Source organism: Bombus vancouverensis, chromosome 12 (genome assembly GCF_051014615.1).
Source record: "Bombus vancouverensis nearcticus chromosome 12, iyBomVanc1_principal, whole genome shotgun sequence".
In the NCBI taxonomy this organism is placed as follows: Eukaryota; Metazoa; Arthropoda; class Insecta; order Hymenoptera; family Apidae; genus Bombus; species Bombus vancouverensis.
Window position 1 is genome coordinate 11683130 of NC_134922.1, and position 17433 is coordinate 11700562.

Below are 17433 nucleotides of genomic sequence, written 5' to 3' on the forward strand. Positions count from 1 at the left end.
TTCATAAATTTTTCTAGTAGTTTGTAATAAATTATTTTATATTCATTATTCATTAAATTCATTTATTTAAATTGCATATTCATTAAAATAATTCTGATGCGAGTCATTTTTTACAGAATTCTAAAGGAATTCCTTATAAGGAGACCAAAAGAAATCGAATTTTAAGAAGTACAATTTTGTAGATTAAGATAAAGATATTTTGCGTGTAGACAGTACGAACATTGTTATATTGCACTTATTTTGTCGTAGTACTATCTATATAACGCTATAATAATATCTATAATTTACGATTTGGCTTTTAATTTACATATCTTTTAAATGATGTATAATCAGTAACTGAATGATCGAAGTATCAAAGGTTGATTAAAGAATTATCGTGCAAAAAGAAACGTATTACAGATTTACAAATTTCTACTCTCTCTTTCTCTCTATTATATGATACAATTGATACGCTATTGCATTTATTCTACCATATACATACTAATTAATACTAAATTTTATACAATTTAGAATTACTTTCGTATAACTACATATAAACTTGATACTATAGAAATGAAATTGAGATGTTGATAAAAAAAGAACGCTTCATAGAAAAGTAAGGCTATGGGTAATACCGATACTTTTGCTGCTGTAAGTAGTATGTGCATGCATCAGAGAAGATACAGTAAAATGAGAGAAAGTGAGTAAGACACACGGTGTAGAGCGTATAGCGAGCTCATCTCGGTTTAAGAGGAGAGGGGAGATTAGAGTGAACGGAGCAGCAACGTGTGAACACACACACAAGGTTTTCTACTTTTCTCCCCACCATCGTTCTCACCATTACCAATGTCATCCCGTAGGAGCGAACCGGCCGATAAAATGTGCGAGAACGATAAGTCAGTCAAGTGCGAGAACGCAGAGGAAGAGGACGACGACATGTTCGAACAAGATTTGCTGGAGGATGCCCAGTGGAAACGAACGCAGCAAAACACGTTTACGAGATGGGCGAACGAGAAGCTGAAAACGGTGAACAGACAGATCGATGATTTGGAGTGTGATTTGTCCGACGGTCTTCTACTCATCAGTTTGATCGAGGTGCTCGCGCAGAAGAAGCTTCCGAAGCATAGTCAGAAGCCCGTCTTTAGATCACAGAAATTGGAAAATGTTTCGGTGGCGTTGAAGTTTTTGGACGACGAGGGAATAAGAATCGTTAATATCGGTGAGTGGCTGACACTCGTGTTTTGTTGCTTCAGTTAGGCTTCCCTGTGTTCCGCTTTTTTCTCCGTTCATATCATTCGTTTGAGTCATTCTCTCCTCTTTCTTCCCTTTCGAACCGAGAGGAAAGAAAGCAAAGAAAAAGAATTAGGAATAAGAAAATGAGATAGATCAAATTAACGAGTACATGTGATACGTAGTTTTCTTTCATTGTATAAATATACATATACAGTGATTCTTACTAGTACACATGTAAAGCATATTTGACAGTACTTTAACTGTTATTGTTATGTATATGTCGGTGTAATTAAGCGGATGTAATTATTATTGTTTGTCCTCTTAACAAATTTATTTTGTTCGATGGTAGTATAAATTTTATTCATTCCCCACATTTAATTTTTAATGTTGAATATTACTATATTGGACTATATTGGAGATAGATTTTATACATATTAAATAATATATTATTCTTCCGTTGCAAAAATGTGCTGATAGAGATATACAATTACAATCATGATACTAAACAAGATGTAAGTAGGTAGGTATAGTATAGTGAGGTCGTAAAATCGGTTAGGAGTTCAAGTTTACATATCTCGAGGATCGAAACAAATAATTTGAGACATTTTGGAGGGCATAAGGGCTTAGAACCTCGTTTCGGGCCGTACGATGTTGCAGTTTCCTAATTTTATGTCATAAAATACCGTGTGAACTGTTTTATTTTGTTTTGATTTTCGAGTTGAGACTTTGTCGATATACGTAGGCATCTCGCGTCGCATCTGTCAACTTGTATTTCGATCTAAAAATTTCACTTTCGAAAAGCTATTGTAACTGGAAACTCAGTTAGATTTTTAAAAAGAAGTCGTACGTGACCAGCGATTAATTAATAACGTAGAAAAGACGTGTCTCCTTACGTGACTGGCGATGAAGTGATAACACGAAAAGAAATATTTTTACGTGATCGGTGGTTTGTTCAGGTCATTACAAAATTTTGTGCGCGTCAAAATATTAATCGACGTAAAATATTAAGAAATACAATAGTTTCATGTTTCGTATATGCCTTTGACACACAGAGAGAATTGTGTTGCAAGAGAAAGAAACATGGTTTTTTATATAAAAGTTTGAACGAGGACAATGTTATTATAGTACACATATTGTTATCGACGATTGTAAAGGATATCTCAAGTTCTGTTTAACTCTATCAAATGTCATCACTTTCCTTTTTTCCCCGGTGTAACAACGTTTAGCAAAACCAATTGTACATTAATTTCTAATTAGGGTTAGGTTGGGGTTAGGTTAGGGGGGGTTCATTTCACGTTAGATAAATATACGTACATATTTTCTTTGAAATACTTTAAATTATTAATGAACAGAGATAACGTAAAAATATAATTTACATTTCTTGTAATATGACTCATTGCAAGGAAGTAAAAAACACTTTCGCGCTTTATGAAGCTGCGCTTCTATTTGACTTAGTTTCTCTAACGGGTGGCTTGAATAGCATTTATACAGAAGTTTCATGGTTGTGGCGGCTAGTTCCATAAGAGAAAGGAAAGTTTACATGAATATTGAAATTTTTCAATGGAAGATTTTTTGTAGAACAAGATATGATAATTAAAATAAAAATAAAATAGAGATAATTACACGGAATAGTAAAAGATCCTCGAATCGATGATGCTTTATCGAAATATTTCAAAATCTGTAGGATAGGAATATAGCGATAGTTTTGTTACCTGTACCCACTAAATATTTCTGAGAATTAGCAATTATATAAAACGTGCTTCGTCCATTCTTTATGATAGTCGTGAATCTTTCATTTCTTTCAAGGACTAATCTCTTCTAAGTATTTATAAGATATAAAAGGATTTGATATATGTAGGTATCAAGCCATACATATTTATTAGTATATTAGTATATTAGTATATTGGTTCATGTACGTAAATTATTTTATATATCTAAATAATTCTAAAAACTATAAATAGTTTGCTCTTGAAAGTGATTTTGGGAAGCGGGAAGAGGGAGTGAGAGGGAGACATGGAAAGTAGGCGGGAAGGCAGGTAGGTAGGCGCACGATGAGGTGAAGGTCATATTTGCTCAGGTACAAGGGACGTCATCTTTGCTTTCAGTTTGCGTACACCTATGCCAAACTCATTCTCCCGATAAGATAGTTTTTTCTCAAAATTAAAAAAATTTCGAGAGAAATACTCTTCAAACTTCTTGTCCACGTAATTCATTTTAATTCTAAACCAATTATGTTTTAATCATGTGTGTGTGTGTATATTTATAAATTATCGACTAAAAATGAAATCAGAAAACAAATCTTTTCGTTCGTTGTAATTGTACAATGTGTTAATTTAGTGGAAACATAACAATAACTGTCACGAGGATAAATGATAATGGCATTCTTTTCCGTCTTATAACTTATCAATACGTTCTTAATTTAAAATACAACTGGTTATCACGGCATGGAATGTTTTACTCGCTTAACTTCATGTAGAATACGCGTTTGTACTGAAGTCATTCGTTTAAATTTATATTTGTCATAGTGCGTCTGCTCTGGCATCATTTTAATTAATTATTTTGTTCATTCTGATAATTATCTTTATCGTACGATATTAAAGGAGACAATCTTTTGTTAATGAAACTTCTTATTTACTTTTTTTCATTGCGCTGGATTTCTTCTTATGTTTATTCTTTTGTTTTACCTACGTATATATATATATATAGTAATAGTTTATCTATTACTGTTGCACTTTGCGATGTAGATAAATTTATCACCTACCCTTTGCGATGAAGTAGAAAATAGAAACTTGTCCTTTCTAATTACTTGAAAGAATTTTATAAAAATAATCGAATGAGTAATATTTTTATCACATAAAAGTATTTCCTTGTGCGAGTTTAGAATTTCTTTGTGAAATGAATTTGTATATCTATGAAAGAATTAGCGTACATGCAAGATATTAGTATTATTATCTTATCTTCTATACAAACGTAGAAATTCCTTAAAAAATCCACTGTTTATATGTATTGAGTTGTCGATCACGCTTCTTCTCGAGTGCCCATGACGTTTTCCTCGACCGTATTCCGCGGCGAGTTTAGACGATGACGTCATTGGTGGCTAACCGGTTACGTCATGGATTGAACGCGCATTAGGAGCTCGTGCAGGAGACGATTTCCAAGCATCGCTGACTCCGTCCATTACTTCATCTTACGTCTGTCAAACATAATTGCTAAAAATGAGTAATTAGATTTTAATTCTAGACTGCTTATAGAAGTTCAGATTTGTATGATCTACAACTGAAGAAATAGGATAGAAGCAGACATTTGATATCGTGTACAGTCGCCATGTGAATTCTTGCACATTATCTAAATTTCCCATAAACGCATAAACATCTTCTGTCAACTAATTTATAATTACCAAATAATAACGGGAGAACTTGGGAGTTGGATGAAAATTTGGATGAAACACCGAGCCAACAAGTGAATAATGAGGATTGAATTAAACCACAATTGTCGCCACGATTTTTTATATGCTATTTATAATGATCTTCGTGTACTATTTATGCCAACTGGAATCAGTTTTCTTGCGTTATGAAATTTGAGATCGAAGCGAATTCTAAGTGTACTAACACATATGCGTATAGTACGTTTCTCCATGTTCTAGAGTTTATTGGATAGTCCTAACACACTGTACACAGATACGAACTACATTTGATATAATTTCTCGAAATATACTCGTCATTATACCGGATCTGTGTAAATAGCAACCACGTAACACGAGATATTCTATTGTGTATAGTATGAATAGAGAAGTTTCTTTCGAAACAGAAGACTATTGTGTACGAATCATAATTCTCACGTTTATAATTTGTTCAGTTATATTTGACGATCATTTTCTTGTTTATTTTAATTAGGTCAACGTTTAAATAGATATATTTGTGAAAAGAAAAAAGGTATTCCAAATCCTTTGAACATTCAAATACCAAAATGTTACATTCAAATTTGAAGAATTAGGATTATTTCTTTGTTATACAGTTCATGGTTTTCGTCAATTGCTGTATATCACATTCGGCGACGTAGAAAACTCTTATCTAATTTTAATCGAACCGACAAGGTTGCGAACGTATTTTCCTGAAAATAAATTTGTCAGATACTCAGGTTACCGCGAAGTTGCCAAAATTGATTAAAGCGAATGCAATTACCGTGATATTGATTCAAATGGTACTCTATAGTTGTCTCGTTTCTAATATGAGAAAGAGGATGCAGTCGCCTAAAATATTTTGCACCAGTCATTATCATAATATATAGTCTTCCATTTACTCCTTTGTTATTTGTATGGCAGCACTGTCGTGCTAAGAATATCAACTCTGATTCGTCCATATTTTTGCTTGTAAAATACATTTATTCGGTGTCAATTGGAAATTGTAATAAATATGTTTACGAGTTGTTTTCTATGTTGGCATTGCAATCAAAATCTAAAGGTTGTAAAGTTTGAAGCGATAGAAATTCGTATGACTCATCGCCGAAGATAAAATTAGAGCGTGATTAAAAAAAATTTTGCGAACTGTGTAATCGGGAATATTGATTACGTCTGACAAGCTATTATGACATAGTGTGCGCATAATATATATATATTTATGGACATACCAGGTGACACAATCTCTTTATAAAAATATTGAAGTTGACGTTGTCTAATCAACGTGGTATATCTTGTAATAAAGTACAGTGTATCATGGCTGACGTGATCTTAAATAAAATAAATAACAGATAATATAAAGTATGGTGAATATAACAAATAGCTATTTTTCTTTTAGCTGTACTTCACATCAAATGCAATTACTTTCTTTCGCAGAACTAGCGTTGATTCATTTTGATGTGTAAGCGTCATTTTTTAGCCATTGTATCACTGTATGGCTATTCCTGACCGGAAATGTCAGAAATATGTCTGCATGTATTTTATATCTGCTCGTAAAATGCTCTTTAAAGCAGGTTTTCAATTAAACATAAATTTTGTATCTTCAAATATGAAAACGAAGAGATGGATTTAATAAAGTCGAAATAAATAGAATACCGTTTATTTCTCTTACATATAAATACGTAGAAGCAAATGTCTTAATGAACGAGACAGAATATTTCGTTAATCATCAGGTTCCCGACTAATAAAGATACATATTTTTTAATACAGAATTCTCTCATTTTTTTACAAAAAATTATTTACAAGTTGAATAGTTTCATCGGTGAATGCTTTATTAAGAAACCAATGTTTTATTACATACTAAGCTCGAAACAGAAAAATAATATGTTAAATTAATCGTAGATTATATTTACACTGATCGTGTGTGTATAGTGATATTAGCTACCGTCCCTGACCGTGATAAGAGCTCGGTAGTTTCTCTCTTGAGCCAATATTGATATAGAGAACAACTATTTCTTTCTTCTTATCTAACAGAACTATCTTCTCGCTTTTCTTGATTTCAGATTAATCTATAAATGATATGAAAATCTATCCCAGTGAAAATGAAATTACAGTCTGTATTTCAAAGATTATTTCTAGTTTTATCATTTACAGTCTCATTGATTCAACTTTAATCAAATATTTGTCGAAAACGTAGTTTTATTTCCAACGTTACGATCCATGAAGATAATTGTTGTTATTTCTATATTTAGAGGTAGAATTACAATAGCTGTTATTTTATTCTTTGGATAAATCTATCACACCGTTTTGAGCCGATAAACCATTATTGTACTTTCTTACATGGTCTAGGGATAAAAACAAAAGAATATCTTAAATCTATCGATTAAATCTATCGATTATTTCTAGAACTATATTCTAGTTACTATTTATTGTAACTAGCGTATCTGCATATGGATGGCGAGCGCGACCTCACGTTGTCATTTTCAACAATAATCATAATAATAGCGGACATTTATCTACCCTTTTTCTTGGCGTAAAATTAAAGAATTGCACCTATTGTGAATTAATTTTCTAAATTCGCAATTCGTTATTATTCCACTGCATCTAGTATTTCAAAATGATTTTATAGATTCAACGGACATCGTCGATTCTAAACTCAAGTTAATCCTGGGTTTAATATGGACCCTAATTTTACACTATTCGATATCGATGCCTCTCTGGAATGGAGAAGAGGGTTCTCAAACAGAGGGACCAAAACAAAGACTCATCAAGTGGATCAAGAACAAAGTACCAGAATTGGTAATCGGTAATTTCACTACTGATTGGAACGATGGCCGTGCTATCGGTGCTTTGGTAGATGGAGTTGCGTCTGGTCTTTGCCCTGATTGGCACGAGTGGAATAAAAATGACGCAATTCAAAATGCATCGGAAGCAATGCAATTAGCGGATGATTGGCTGAATATACCTCAGGTAAATGCTATAATGCTTGTTATGTTGTTTAAGGAAAATTTGTAAAAATATATATCGGAAAATTTTTTACGCTTCTCTATCGCCATCATCTATTGTATTTACTTGTATTTATTCTGACTTTTGTTCCTTCTTTCTGAACTTTTATTAGCTGTTATCTTTTTTTTCTTACGTTTAATAGCTTCGTTTTTTCGCTGTTAAATAATAGTTTCATACAGCTACGTGATAAAATAATGAGAAGTTCATTTTTATAAATTATTTGTCGTTTTATTCGTTCTCGTTCTAATTTAAAATTATTTGCAGCGATGAGAAAGCGATTGTAAATATTTTATTTTGTGCAATGGAATTAGTTTTAGAAATTAAATAAATTAGTATAGTAACGATGTTAAATTGCAACGAGAGACATGACACGAAAGCGAATAAAACGATTACAGAAAAGCAAACTAACTACTTTACTATTTAATTCTGTCATTCTTTTACATAGCTCATCAAGCCAGAGGAAATGGTTAATCCAAATATAGACGAAATGTCAATGATGACATATTTGAGTCAATACCCTAACGCAAAACTAAAACCAGGAGCACCTCTTCGACCACGTATCAATCGAAATAGGTAAGTCGATGAATAAATTCTCTCATTGATCATTTGTTATACGATAAAGCCAGATTTCATGAAATGACAGTCAACTATTATCGTATCGTATCGCGCGAAGAAGCTTTTTATATCAAAAAGGTTTAATTGAAAAATAATTAAGAAGTATAAATTACAGTAGAGTAGGCATCTGAATGTAGAAGCAAAAATGTAAATTATTTCTTCTATATTTAGTCTCGCGTATAAATAGAGAGAGTGTAAATGTTTTAATGACACAAAGTGGTATAATTAATAAATCTATTTTATTTTCCGGTTGCAGTATCCCGCCACCGCGGTAAGTTACGTAAATATCGTGTTTTCTTGCATCTTTCATAGTCATTCATATTTTTTTTTATAATAAAATAATAGTTATGCATAGTTTGGCGCAATTAATTCCTGGCTATTCAAATCAAAGATTGTAACAACTTTGTTTTCTATTTTTCCCTAATAGACCACTTTAAATCATTCGGTTAATTAAAATTCGCAATTAGCTAAATTTATTGGTATGCAACACATACTATTTTCTAAGGCAATGAAAATTGAAAAATTGCATCCTTCTTGTACAGAACAGTTATTATTGCAATGAAGTGTAAAAACTTTCGAATTACTATAACAAATTCTGTACTCGACTAGTTTTTTCTCAGTCTGCTTAAATATAAGCTATTGTTGTTTCTTGTTTATTTTAATTATAGTAAACTAAGATTTTCTTTTAAAAAAATTAATTTAGAATTAATTTAGAACTTAAGCTTTCAATGTGATTCTTTATTTTTTGTATATTATTATTTTTTATTTTCATTCTTTATCTTTTGTGTATTAATTAAATTTTTTATTTCCTGCAGAGTACGTGCTTACGGTCCTGGTATTGAACCAAGTGGTGTAGTCATCGGAGCACCAACTAATTTCACTGTAGAAACATTATCTGCCGGTAAAGGAGATGTCGAAGTCATTGTGGAAGATTTTCAAGGAATGAAACTTCCGGTGAGAACAATTTTTCGTAACATAAACATTTTTCGATTACTAAAACACTTATATTTATGGCTATGGCTCGACTAATCCATTTATAAAAAATGTAAAAATGTAAAAATGCAGAGAGTGCGTGTTAAAATAGGATGTTTCTTACGATTTAATAAACGGAACGAATCTGTATTTCAATTCTACTTCTTGAGGTGCATTTATAGAAATACAAGTTCCCAAAAAAATTCACAATTTAATTATAGTTCATTGGGAAATTTAAAGAATCTACAACTAAACTTCCAAATATTTTTATATTGCATAATTTATAATCGCTACGTGCGCTACGATTGCTACGTTACGTACCCATTCATCTACTTGCCATGTATAATGTGGTTGACCACCATCCCGGAAATTGCTACACTTGTATCATAATCATAAATTGATTACAAGCCAGGATACACGTAATAGTTTATTCTTACTTTTCTACATTTCTTTTCTTTTCTGCAACAGTTACAGTACTCGAATTAATTGAAATTCATTTTATTACAACCTTGATATAAAAATATGTAACACGATTTTTATGCATGATTTAGTAGATAGATAACTCTATTTTGCTGCCTTTCGACCTTGAAAAGAGGGTTGGCACATGGTTATGCCTACAAAATCAATATAGGATATTATACAAATACTTAATATACAAATACTTATACTATAAATACTTGAACTTTAAATAGTACAGGATTTAGTATAATCTTACATTAGATTAGATTTCATAGTTACTAATAACATTACGAATAAATAGATTTACACTAATAGAATTAATATAACACGCTTATTCGTCATAAATCTGATATATCGTGTGAAATGAAAGAATTCTTTAAAATATATGTTTATGTGTAAAATTGGAAGAAGGAGTTGCTTAATTTATACAGCGAAATGTTTCAGATACAAGCAATTAAGATAATAAGAATAGAATGGAGATTCTAATTTTGGCACGATTAGTTCAATTGTTAGTCAGTCAATCACACGTTGGCACGTACAAGCTTTGCTACACGAGAAACATGGATAAATGTACATTCGTATAAATTATACTTCTAACAACTACAGCTTTCCAATAAATACTCACAGGTCTATCAATTAAAATAGGCTTTTAATTCAATCCGTGATTTTACAGGATTATGCTTCAAGTAGCTATTCTGATTCAGAATGCCGCTTGTTTAGGTATTTGGGATTTTTTTCTAAAAAAACCTTTAGCCTCTTTTTATCGATCTTTGCCACACATATATATCAACGATCGGAGGATATTCGTCGATTTTTTCAAGTGAGAATAATCAGAATTCCGCGAGTTACGTGTTATTAAATAAAGTGCTGATAGATCTGTATGCCAAAGACTGATAGGGAAAGTTTTATGACTCCTTTGGAAATAGATTTACAAAAATATCCAAAATAATGGTATTTTAGACCGGAATATTCCGTTAAGATGTGCCAATGGGTTGTATCATTGAAAAGAATGAATATGAATATTATTTGAATTTTAATTTATAAAGCTAAGTAAATGGTATTTTAATTGCAATTAAATTTATTAATCTTATCTTGATAATCAAATTTAATTTTATTTAATTTAAATAATTTTTCTTTCTTAAAGGTTGATATCAAGTTCAACAGAGACAAAAATCTCACCTATTCCGTGTCATATACTCCGAAGACGCCATCACCGCATAAAGTACAAATACTGTATGCCGGAAAAGAAATTCCAAAAAGTCCATACGTGGTGAATGTAGAAACACCATCAGCTGATCCTAGCAAAATTGTAGCAAGTGGGCCAGGATTACAGGCGGATGGAATCTTAGTCAACAAACCTACTTTCTTTGATATATTCACGAAGACTGCTGGACGTGGCGCGCCAGTAGTTACAATCTTGGACGAAGAGGTATATTATTAAATAAGGATATGCATTATCATTGTATGAATTAGCTTATTTTTCTGTTAATTAAACGATTTTTATTATATATTCTAACTACCTGTTACGAATTCTGGTTTGTAGGGATTAAACGTACCTTTCAAATTACGTCAAACTCTACCAGAAGTATGGAGGTGCGAATATACCCCTACCGAAATTGGGGTACATACGATAAAGATGTCTTTTGCTGGCAAATCGATACCTGGCAGTCCTTGTAATGTTAACGTAGGTTCGGGGACAGATGCTAAGAAATGTAGAGCTTATGGACGAGGATTATTACCGAATGGAGTTCGTGCTCACGACAATGTGGATTTCGTTATCGTCACAAAGGATGCCGGTGAAGATGTGCTTGGAGTTAAAATTATTGGTCCCGGAGGAGTCAGTCAATCTGTTCAGTAAGCAATTTTATCTTCTTGATAAAATCTTGATTAAAAATTATTTATTAGAATTCGTGACGAAGAAGATACACAGAAGATGTATTTAATCTAACGAACATGATCATCCAAGCAACTTGGTAGGCTTATTTCTTTATGAGCTTCGAATTAATCGACGTTGTATGGATTTAACTTTCGCGGAACAAAGCTAAACAAATTTCACACACAGATTTGTACATCAATTTCTACTTAATCGATTGGTTATTAATAATTATTGAATCGAGCATTGGAACTAAAGTGACTGTGAATTCCAGCTAATATTGAACGTGCACAAATATAATTTAATTCTATGTAATAATAGAAGTACCTTTAGGCTCTATGCTGTAAATGACACTCGACAAAAATTGACATATTAATTAATATAACATAAATTGTACGTGAGTTCAATGTACAGATTCAAGCTGAGTACATTTGCATCGAAAGTTTCTACACTTTTACAGATGCAATTCGAGGTTCAAATGGTGTAAGAAATAAAGTTGATTGTTCAATTAGGAATATACAGCAGCAAGACTTCGTAAATTAATACTCTTAATTGACTTTTTTTCTTTTGATTTTTATAATTGATTCTTTGGCCGACTTATGGACTTCGAAGCACCACTTATATATATATATTTTTTCCAGTATGGTTAAAATTGACCAAAAAACGTACAAGTGTAATTACACACCGATGAAAGAGGGACGATACGTGGTGATGATAACATACGGCGGAAAAGAAATTTACAAGTCACCGTTCGAGGTGAACGTTGGCCCTTACAAGGAATCAGCGATCAGAGCTTATGGGCCTGGTCTTCACGGTGGTATAGTCGATCATACAGCCAAGTTCATTATAGACACACAGAGAGAAACCGCTGGTCTTGGATTCGCGATCGAAGGACCTTCGGAAGCGAAAATCTTCTGTCACGATAACGGCGATGGAACAGGCGTCATATCCTACTTACCAACTGCACCAGGCCAATACGCGGTTCACATTCGTTGCGATAACGAGGATATTCCGAAATCGCCCTACATCGTGAATATTTTGCCGAAAGGGGACTTCGATCCTGACAAGGTCTGATTTTCATATATTCGTGGTCCTTTGGCTTTCGATCGTGTCCTAATATAACAGTATTGCACTCTTTTTGTTTTAATCGACCTTAACGTTGCTTTGACATAGAAAGTCACCAGCAAAGCTCGTTCGATCGTTCGTTCATGTCTAAATTATTAATTCGCAATTGGTATTGCTGGATATATGGCCATTCAGTTTACATTGGATTAAAGTTTCTTAATTGTGGAATATTTCATTTCAATTTATACGCTATATGTTGGCCATTGATAAACCTTATCAATTAAAATACAGAATATATGTGAAATTAAGGAAGCGAAGATTATGTTAATTCTGTTATTACAACGATGCTAATTGAGGGTTAATTAAAATTTTGCTAACTATTCTTATTTGTTCCGATATTTTTTGAATATTGTAGTTCGCTTCTTCGATGCTCTGAAATCGTTTCGATGAACTGAGTGAATGAAAGACGAGTGATTTAACAAAGTACGATTTGCAGGTTGAAGTGTACGGTCCGGGAATTCAAGCGGAGACTCTTCCTGTTGGGAAACCGACGAATTTTACGGTGGACGTAAAGAAAGCTGGGCAAGCACCGTTGGAAGTCGTTGTTCAAGATATTCAAGGAAAGGATGTACCCGTTCGATTGGAGGATAATCACGATGGCACAGTGCAATGTCACTATACTCCTACGTCTGCATCAAATCACGTTATCATGGTGAGGCATTGAAAATTTTGACAGATGCAACGTTTCGATATTCTATAAAATATGGCTTAATCGTAAGACGAGTTGATACGTGAGATAAGATAAGAATTTATCGATGCTAAATGTTCTTTGAAAAAGGCCAAAAATTTCTTCGGAATTGGTCTGATTCATAAAGAATTTCGTACGTCGCTTTGATTTTACGATATCAAATTATAACTCAAAAAATTGGTGGAATTTTACGAAATAGCAAATACCAGGGAATAAAGACGATGATAAATGTTATATTACTTAGGAAAGTACTTAGAAGTACAGATATATCTAACTGTTAGGAATAAGATAAATTATATACATATTTAGAACACAAAAATATAAATAAAATTGATATTAAATAATTATATGATAATATTCGTAGGTTATTTACGGTGGCGTAGCTACGAAACACTCACCTTATCGAGTAAAGGTAGAAGGACCTTTAAACGTTGCTATGCTATCAGCATACGGACCCGGACTCGAGAAAGGGGTCAAGTCGAACATACCAACGCATTTTATCGTCGATTGTCGCGAAGTTGGACCAGGTGAACTTCGCGTGAACATAAAAGATTCTGACAACAAAGAAATTCCATTTTCACTTTCGGACAACAAGGATGGCACGCATACTATCACTTACGTAGCACGAGAACCAGGAACTTGCTCCGTAAATTTGAATTATGGAGGCTTGAACGCACCTCAGTGTCCGATTAAAGTGAACGTTGAATCGCATATCGATATCTCCGAGGTTAAAGTAGAAGGTCTTGCTCAAAGTAAGTATAAAATTACCTATTTATTATGCTTATTATTATGCCTATGTCTAATTCGTTGTAATTCAATAATTACGAATATTATTAAAATCTCTAAAATCTCAAAGTTTCTAAATCTTTAAAATGTATCGCTACGAGCTATACACAGTGTACGATTTCGATTTATTATTATAAATAATAAATTCGAGAAGCACTCTGGTTGAAAGAGAATTGTTTACAGTAGCGTTACAGGAGATTGAGAGTGTCATAATCAGACAAACGCAGGACGATAGAATATCAGACATAGGCCACGCATATCTTTTTCGGCTACACTCATCGTCCTATCTTTATAGTTTTGTAAATGTTCACATCGTGAATTCGATGCTCGTATCTAAGATTTCTTAAAGACTAGGGAAAAATCTCTGAGCGAGGCGAATAAGAAATCTAAGCGAGTTAGCAAGCGATCGTAACGTTTAAGTCGGTCTATGCAGGTCGTCTATTTCCACTTAACCAAACGAAACTCTATCAATCACATGCTAATTATCTGTTCCAAGTAAGTACGGTATGAAAAGAGCATAGCATGACTTCACGAATTCACAAAAAAAAAAAAAAAAACACACTACAGAGCAAGACTTTGCAAAAGAGATCTGGCCTTTCTCAAGAATATTGGTTTTTATCACCACTGACTACTCTCATCGTGATCGCTAGTCACTTTGGAAGGTGCATGCGATTTTAAACTTGTAATTAAGAAAGACAAAAGGTAGAGCAGAAAATGGGAAGAAAACTAAACAATTCGAAACTAAATCCATGTCACAGCGGCTCCAGTGAACAGCTTGCAGCAGTTCCTCGTGATAACTCAGGACGCAGGCAAGCCAGCGGACTTTCAGGTGACGATAACCGCACCTTCGGGCAACCGTATCAAGGCGCACGTGATACCAATTCGCGAAGGCTATCTCGTGAATTTTACGCCGACAGAACTAGGCGAATATCTGTTGGGGATTAGTTTCGGCGGAGTGCCAATATCCAACCAGCCGTATCGATTGACCTGCGTGCATGGCTCGGATCCTGAAAAGGTCCGAGCTTCTGGGCCAGGTTTAACCCATGGAATAATAAACAAACCGGCTGAGTTCGTGATCGATACTCGCGGAGCTGGACAAGGCAATCTCGGTGTGACGGTCGAAGGTCCCTGCGAAGCTGCCATTAATTGTCGAGATAATGGCGATGGAACGTGTTCCGTTGCGTACTTACCTACGGAAGTTGGCGATTATGGTATCAATATTACCTTCAACGAGAAGCATATTCCTGGCTCGCCTTTCCAGGCGATCGTTGTAAAAGACGTCGATGTGTCGAAGATAAAAGTCACTGGGACCGGCATTCAACCAAACGGTATCGTTTGTCGTGCTTTTGCAAGGTTCCGCTTTTATTAACAGCAGGAGTGTTCCGGGTGTTTTCTTTTGCGTGTGTAGTGTGCTATAACGTAGGTACATATTAGGTGGATGGTGAGACGGATGAAGTATATTTCGAAGAAATTTTCTTTTACCAAAGCAACAATGACTCGTTAATTTGTTTATCGATGTCGTCGAAACCGAACCGATGTTTTAATTCTTTTAAGCCTATGACAATTTTACGTTTCATCTAAATGAGCTTTTTCATTATTATTAAATCTGTTGTTATTAGACATAATATTACCTACATCTTTAGGAACGTAGTTTCTTTCTCAGTTTTCTTCTTTCTCTCCTTGAAAATTTGCGACTATCTTTCCAAACAACAGTCTTTCTTAATTGATAATAATAAATCAAGAGTATTATTAATCGTAAACAATTCGTGCGTCTTTTATCTAAGATAAAGGTGAATCATCGAAATGTATTTCATCCAAATTATTATCCAACGTAATTTTGGGTATTTTTGTTTGTTCATCGATTTTGTGATAGTGTTTATGCTGCAACTTATGACAGAGATGCACATTACACAGTTTGATACATAAAAAAGTGCACTGTATGCATGCTTTGTGGTATTTTGAATTTTTTTTTTTGTTGCTTATTAGAGAAATTCATTATATTGAGATATTTTCTATAAATTATAATTATAAGTTATTATTTAAATCATATATGAATACCAAGGATATTCTTTTCCATCGAAAATATAGCAAACGAATATGTAATTGCTTAGGATTTCTATCAGATACACTTTTGTCGAATACATACGAGTCAGGCTCTTTTTTGTTATGAAAAATTCCGGAATTTTGTATAAAAGGAATTTTTTATGTTTGCGAATTCGATCCAAATCTCCTTCCGAGCAATTACACTGTTTATAAGTTACAGGCAGCGGACACCTGTGCATTGTTTAGTGCGCCACGTTTGTTGTTAATATCTTTTTTAGAAATTATGTTTTATATTTTTCACATGTTTCAAGATACATACACGAAGCTATAAATATAGCTTCTAACTATTTAAACCTATATTTCCGATTACTATTATCCATTTTTATTTCTATAAGTATTGAATTATCCTACACACTTGTGTAAATAGTTCACGAATGTTTGTCACGAAATTTCAAAAAACTGCAACTTTTCTTAATCTGTTAAATTATACATAATAAATATACGTATTGTAATAATATATTTTTGGCAAATTTCAGGCCCATGCGTAAATCGTGCAACGGAGTTCACAGTGGATGCTCGAGCGCTTCCAAAGGCGAAGAACGATCATGACAAACTTTCCTGCATAATTAACAATCCCAGTGGCAATACGACTGAGAAAGTGATTGCTTTACAAAGGGACGGAACTTATTGCGTCAGTTACAAGCCATTTGAAGAAGGACCTCATACTATAGACATACGTTATGACAACATTCCAGTTCCCGGTTCACCCTTTACAGTTAACGTTAAATACCATAGCGATCCTAGCAAATGTAAAGCGTACGGACCAGGTTTGAAAAAAGGATTCGTGAATAAGTACAACACGTTCGTCGTAGAAACGAAAGGTAAAATTTTCAGAGACAAAACGAGCAAATTTTACTGATTTACCTGTACGAGTAGTATCGAGTTGGTGACAAAGTAATTTCGCTTTTGTGGCTATGCACTTACACATACATGTCCATACATTAGCTTTGGAAACTTCTTTATGTTATCTTCATACAGAAAAAAATTAATTTTGATTGAAAATATTCGTTCCTCGGTTCTCGATCGACCGTCTGTGGTAATCTGATGGCGCCGTCTCTGGAACATAGAAGGGAATTTCAATAGAACTTAATTAGTTGCATTTACACATTTTTCAAATTTATATAACTTAATCGACCAAAGATAAACATCTCCTAACTACATTGTCTTTTATCTCTGTGATGATTCTCTCTTCTGCTTACT

At 33.4% G+C, this 17433-nt stretch overlaps 1 protein-coding gene across 5 annotated transcripts in view; it reads left to right on the forward strand.

The window, feature by feature from the left end:
• cher (filamin A protein cher) overlaps positions 1-17433 on the forward strand; it is a 51415-nt gene that overhangs the window by 3923 nt on the left and 30059 nt on the right. For 2 of the 5 annotated variants that reach the window (XM_033330982.2, XM_076623118.1), the window contains exons 2-13: positions 840-1198; positions 7236-7576; positions 8058-8185; positions 8484-8498; positions 9043-9181; positions 10803-11087; positions 11202-11512; positions 12173-12599; positions 13093-13308; positions 13709-14096; positions 14889-15458; positions 16710-17054. In XM_033330982.2, coding sequence (XP_033186873.1) covers positions 859-1198; positions 7236-7576; positions 8058-8185; positions 8484-8498; positions 9043-9181; positions 10803-11087; positions 11202-11512; positions 12173-12599; positions 13093-13308; positions 13709-14096; positions 14889-15458; positions 16710-17054 — 3505 coding nt within the window. In that variant the 5' untranslated portion in view covers positions 840-858. Of the gene's footprint in view, positions 1-839; positions 1199-7235; positions 7577-8057; positions 8186-8483; positions 8499-9042; positions 9182-10802; positions 11088-11201; positions 11513-12172; positions 12600-13092; positions 13309-13708; positions 14097-14888; positions 15459-16709; positions 17055-17433 lie in introns of those variants that run through there. The other 3 variants (XM_076623120.1, XM_076623119.1, XM_076623121.1) reach the window with 3 other exon arrangements.